The 7,500-nt window shown below is 41.6% G+C and overlaps 1 protein-coding gene across 1 annotated transcript in view; it reads left to right on the top strand.

Annotated features, from left to right (window-relative positions):
• fhod3a (formin homology 2 domain containing 3a) overlaps positions 1-7,500 on the top strand; it is a 61,220-nt gene that overhangs the window by 19,757 nt on the left and 33,963 nt on the right. Inside the window, 1 exon segment of the mRNA XM_046858758.1 lies at positions 6,497-6,591. Within this exon segment, the coding sequence (XP_046714714.1) occupies positions 6,497-6,591 (95 nt within the window).

The raw sequence follows: 7,500 nt of genomic DNA, 5'->3' as shown, positions 1-7,500 counted from the left end.
CATTCACTCACTCATCCTCACATTTACTCACTCATCCTCACATTCACTCACTCATCCTCACATTCACTCACTTATCCTCTTATCCACTCACTCATCCTCACATTCACTCACTTATCCTCTTATCCACTCACTCATCCTCACATTCACTCACTCATCCTCTTATCCACTCACTTATCCTCACATTCACTCACTCATCCTCACATTCACTCACTCATCCTCACATTCACTCACTCATCCTCACATTTACTCACTTATCCTCACATTCACTCACTCATTCTCACATTCACTCACTCATCCTCACATTCACACACTCATCCTCACATTCACTCACTCATCATCACATTTACTCACTTATCCTCACATTCACTCACTCATCCTCACATTTACTCACTTATCCTCACATTCACTCACTCATCCTCACATTCACTCACTCCTCACATTCACTCACTCATCCTCACATTTACTCACTCATCCTCACATTCACTCACTCATCCTCACATTTACTCACTCATCCTCTTATCCACTCACTCATCCTCACATTCACTCACTCATCCTCACATTTACTCACTTATCCTCACATTCACTCACTCATCCTCACATTCACTCCTCCTCACATTCACTCACTCATCCTCACATTTACTCACTCAGCTTCTTATTCACTCACTCATCCTCACATTCACTCACTCATCCTCTTATCCACTCACTCCTCACATTCACTCACTCATCCTCACATTCACTCACTCATCCTCTTATCCACTGACTCATCCTCTTATCCATTTACTCATCCTCTTATCCACTCACTCATCCTCACATTCACTCACTCATCCTCACATTCACTCACTCATCCTCACATTCACTCACTCATCCTCTTATCCACTCACTCATCCTCTTATCCACTCACTCATCCTCACATTCACTCACTCATCCTCACATTTACTCACTCATCCTCACATTCACTCCTCATCCTCACATTCACTCACTTATCCTCTTATCCACTCACTCATCCTCACATTCACTCACTTATCCTCTTATCCACTCACTCATCCTCACATTCACTCACTCATCCTCTTATCCACTCACTTATCCTCACATTCACTCACTCATCCTCACATTCACTCACCTCACATTCACTCACTCATTCACTCACTCATCCTCACATTTACTCACTCAGCTTCTTATTCACTCACTCATCCTCACATTCACTCACTCATCCTCTTCTCCACTCACTCCTCACATTCACTCACTCATCCTCACATTCACTCACTCATCCTCTTATCCACTGACTCATCCTCTTATCCATTTACTCATCCTCTTATCCACTCACTCATCCTCACATTCACTCACTCATCCTCACATTCACTCACTCATCCTCACATTCACTCACTCATCCTCTTATCCACTCACTCATCCTCTTATCCACTCACTCATCCTCACATTCACTCACTCATTCTCACATTTACTCACTCATCCTCACATTCACTCACTCATCCTCACATTCACTCACTTATCCTCTTATCCACTCACTCATCCTCACATTCACTCACTTATCCTCTTATCCACTCACTCATCCTCACATTCACTCACTCATCCTCTTATCCACTCACTTATCCTCACATTCACTCACTCATCCTCACATTCACTCACTCATCCTCACATTCACTCCTCATCCTCACATTTACTCACTCAGCTTCTTATTCACTCACTCATCCTCACATTCACTCACTCATCCTCTTCTCCACTCACTCCTCACATTCACTCACTCATCCTCACATTCACTCACTCATCCTCTTATCCACTGACTCATCCTCTTATCCATTTACTCATCCTCTTATCCACTCACTCATCCTCACATTCACTCACTCATCCTCACATTCACTCACTCATCCTCACATTCACTCACTCATCCTCTTATCCACTCACTCATCCTCTTATCCACTCACTCATCCTCACATTCACTCACTCATTCTTTTACTTAATCACACACTCAATCACACACACACTCACCCACTCGTTTACACTTAATCACACACTCATTCACATTCAATCATTAATTCACTTATTTACACACACTCCTTCACTCACTCAGTCACACTCCTTCACTCCTTACTTAATCACACACATACAATCACTCCATTACACACTTAAACACTTACTCATTCACTGACACACTGAATAACACTCATTTACTTAATCACACACTCATTCAATCACTCACTTAACCACACACTCACTCATTCACATACTCAATAACACCCATTTACTCACTCACTCACACACTTACTCATTTGCTTACTCATTCATTCACACATTTTCACTCATTTAATCACACTCATTTATTCACTCAATCACACATTGATTTACTTACATAATCACACTCATTTATTCAATCATTCGTTCACACACTCATTTATTTACTTAATCACACATTTACTCACTCATTCATTCACACACTCACTCATTCACTTACTCATTCACTCACTCATTCACACACTCCCTCATTCACATACTCACACTCACTCATTCACACACTCCCTCATTCACATACTCACACTCACTCATTCACACACTCCTCATTCACATACTCACTCATTCATTCACACACTCCCTCATTTACATACTCACACTCACTCATTCACACACTCCCTCATTCACATACTCACACTCATTCATTCACACACTCATTCATTCACACTCCCTCATTCACATACTCACACTCACTCATTCACACTCCCTCATTCACATACTCACACTCACTCATCCTCACATTCACTCACTCATCCTCTTATCCACTCACTCATCCTCACATTCACTCACTCATCCTCACATTTACTCACTCATCCTCACATTCACTCACTCATCCTCACATTCACTCACTTATCCTCTTATCCACTCACTCATCCTCACATTCACTCACTTATCCTCTTATCCACTCACTCATCCTCACATTCACTCACTCATCCTCTTATCCACTCACTTATCCTCACATTCACTCACTCATCCTCACATTCACTCACTCATCCTCACATTCACTCACTCATCCTCACATTTACTCACTTATCCTCACATTCACTCACTCATTCTCACATTCACTCACTCATCCTCACATTCACTCACTCATCCTCACATTCACTCACTCATCATCACATTTACTCACTCATCCTCACATTCACTCACTCATCATCACATTTACTCACTTATCCTCACATTCACTCACTCATCCTCACATTCACTCACTCATCCTCACATTCACTCACTCATCCTCACATTCACTCACTCATCCTCACATTTACTCACTTATCCTCACATTCACTCACTCATCCTCACATTCACTCCTCCTCACATTCACTCACTCATCCTCACATTTACTCACTCATCCTCACATTCACTCACTCATCCTCACATTTACTCACTCATCCTCTTATCCACTCACTCATCCTCACATTCACTCACTCATCCTCACATTCACTCACTTATCCTCACATTCACTCACTCATCCTCACATTTACTCACTCATCCTCACATTCACTCACTCATCCTCTTATCCACTCACTCATCCTCACATTCACTCACTCATCCTCACATTTACTCACTTATCCTCACATTCACTCACTCATCCTCACATTCACTCACTCATCCTCACATTCTTTTACTTAATCACACACTCAATCACACACACACTCACCCACTCGTTTACACTTAATCACACACTCATTCACATTCAATCATTAATTCACTTATTTACACACTCCTTCACTCACTCAGTCACACTCCTTCACTCACTTACTTAATCACACATACAATCACTCCATTACACACTTAAACACTTACTCATTCACTGACACACTGAATAACACTCATTTACTTAATCACACACTCATTCAATCACTCACTTAACCACACACTCACTCATTCACATACTCAATAACACCCATTTACTCACTCACTCACACACTTACTCATTTGCTTACTCATTCATTCACACATTTTCACTCATTCAATCACACTCATTTATTCACTCAATCACACATTGATTTACTTACATAATCACACACTCATTTATTCAATCATTCGTTCACACACTCATTTATTTACTTAATCACACATTTACTCACTCATTCATTCACACACTCACTCATTCACTTACTCATTCACTCACTCATTCACACACCTCATTCACATACTCACACTCACTCATTCACACACTCCCTCATTCACATACTCACACTCACTCATTCACACACTCCCTCATTCACATACTCACACTCATTCATTCACACACTCCCTCATTTACATACTCACACTCACTCATTCACACACTCCCTCATTCACATACTCACACTCATTCATTCACACACTCATTCATTCACACTCCCTCATTCACATACTCACACTCACTCATTCACACACTCCCTCATTCACATACTCACACTCACTCATCCTCACATTCACTCACTCATCCTCTTATCCACTCACTCATCCTCACATTCACTCACTCATCCTCACATTTACTCACTCATCCTCACATTCACTCACTCATCCTCACATTCACTCACTTATCCTCTTATCCACTCACTCATCCTCACATTCACTCACTTATCCTCTTATCCACTCACTCATCCTCACATTCACTCACTCATCCTCTTATCCACTCACTTATCCTCACATTCACTCACTCATCCTCACATTCACTCACTCATCCTCACATTCACTCACTCATCCTCACATTTACTCACTTATCCTCACATTCACTCACTCATCCTCACATTCACTCACTCATCCTCACATTCACTCACTCATCATCACATTTACTCACTCATCCTCACATTCACTCACTCATCATCACATTTACTCACTTATCCTCACATTCACTCACTCATCCTCACATTCACTCACTCATCCTCACATTCACTCACTCATCCTCACATTCACTCACTCATCCTCACATTTACTCACTTATCCTCACATTCACTCACTCATCCTCACATTCACTCCTCCTCACATTCACTCACTCATCCTCACATTTACTCACTCATCCTCACATTCACTCACTCATCCTCACATTTACTCACTCATCCTCTTATCCACTCACTCATCCTCACATTCACTCACTCATCCTCACATTCACTCACTTATCCTCACATTCACTCACTCATCCTCACATTTACTCACTCATCCTCACATTCACTCACTCATCCTCTTATCCACTCACTCATCCTCACATTCACTCACTCATCCTCACATTTACTCACTTATCCTCACATTCACTCACTCATCCTCACATTCACTCACTCATCCTCACATTCTTTTACTTAATCACACACTCAATCACACACACTCACCCACTCGTTTACACACTTAATCACACACTCATTCACATTCAATCATTAATTCACTTATTTACACACACTCCTTCACTCACTCAGTCACACACTCCTTCACTCACTTACTTAATCACACACATACAATCACTCCATTACACACTTAAACACTTACTCATTCACTGACACACTGAATAACACTCATTTACTTAATCACACACTCATTCAATCACTCACTTAACCACACACTCACTCATTCACATACTCAATAACACCCATTTACTCACTCACTCACACACTTACTCATTTGCTTACTCATTCATTCACACATTTTCACTCATTCAATCACACTCATTTATTCACTCAATCACACATTGATTTACTTACATAATCACACACTCATTTATTCAATCATTCGTTCACACACTCATTTATTTACTTAATCACACATTTACTCACTCATTCATTCACACACTCACTCATTCACTTACTCATTCACTCACTCATTCACACTCCCTCATTCACATACTCACACTCACTCATTCACACACCTCATTCACATACTCACACTCACTCATTCACACTCCTCATTCACATACTCACACTCACTCATTCACACTCCCTCATTCACATACTCACACTCATTCATTCACACACCCTCATTCACATACTCACACTCACTCATTCACACACTCCCTCATTCACATACTCACACTCATTCATTCACACACTCATTCATTCACACTCCCTCATTCACATACTCACACTCACTCATTCACACTCCCTCATTCACATACTCACACTCACTCATTCACACACTCCCTCATTCACATACTCACACTCATTCATTCACACTCACTCATTCACACTCCCTCATTCACATACTCACACTCACTCATTCACACACTCCCTCATTCACATACTCACACTCACTCATTCACACACTCCCTCATTCACATACTCACACTCATTCATTCACACACTCACTCATTCACACACTCCCTCATTCACATACTCACACTCACTCATTCACACACTCACTCATTCACATACTCACACTCATTCATTCACACACTCACTCATTCACTTACTCACACTCATTCATTCACACACTCATTCATTCACTTACTCACACTCATTCATTCAGTCACTCTGATTGTGTATCCATGTATCTGCAGCTTTAGGTCAAATCATGCTGTATGTGGATGGTATGAACGGGGTCATAGGACATCCGGAGGCCATCCAATGGCTCTACATTCTGATTGGCTCGAAGGTGAGGTGACAGGGTGATGGGTGGAGCTTCTGTTGTAGCAGCAGTAGTGGAATCCAGCATGTCTTTTAGTAGAGACTACTATTAAGTATTTTTAAGTATTGTGTCGATTACTTATACTATTCATTATTGAGTTTGTCTCTGGAGATGATCAACTTCTACATTTTGCACTCGAGACCAAATCGTGAGCACTTTCTGTAACAGACTTCAGGCTGCGCTTTATGTGATTGTGTTGATCTTTGGAGAAGGGATTGTGTGTAGATTTGAAGTGAACTTCTCACATCTTACAATGTCTATGTTTAAAATATTTAATTTGCTTGAACACTGATGCAGCCATTGTAAAACTTCACACCTAGTTCATGATAAACGTGATCACTCTCATCCCACTGGGGGGCAGTGTTGTGTCAGGTGGGGTGACATCAAACAGATCGGCCAAGAACTGATCGATCAGAAGAGAAGGTGGAGCGTGAAAGAACTCCAAACAGGAGGATTGGTTTGTGTGTGTGTGTGTGTGTGTGTGTGTGTGTGTGTGTGTGTGTGTGTGTGTGTGGAGTGATGATGGGGTGGAACTCCTACCTTAAACTTTACAGAAATACAGGCAGTGAGATGCTGAAGATCTGACTCTGATGAGATTCAGGAGCAGTATAGTGTGGGTGCAGCTGTGCTCTATAGAGCAGGGGTCACAACATGGTGCCCGGGCAACTCATGTGGTCCTTGCCGGCGACCTGGCCCCCCCACCATGTTGGTAACGCCCGCAAGGACCACATGAGTCGCCCGCGGGCTTTTTCTAGAAATAGCTCACCACAGTGCCACTTACCAGTGAGCTGCATCTCTCTGTTTCCTACTTTGTTAAATCATTGTTGATAATTATTGTGAGAAATCAGTAACATGATCAGTGTCTTCACATCTCAT

Source organism: Silurus meridionalis, chromosome 10, assembly GCF_014805685.1.
Source record: "Silurus meridionalis isolate SWU-2019-XX chromosome 10, ASM1480568v1, whole genome shotgun sequence".
NCBI lineage: Eukaryota > Metazoa > Chordata > Actinopteri > Siluriformes > Siluridae > Silurus > Silurus meridionalis.
This window is presented reverse-complemented; position numbering and strand designations above follow the sequence as displayed.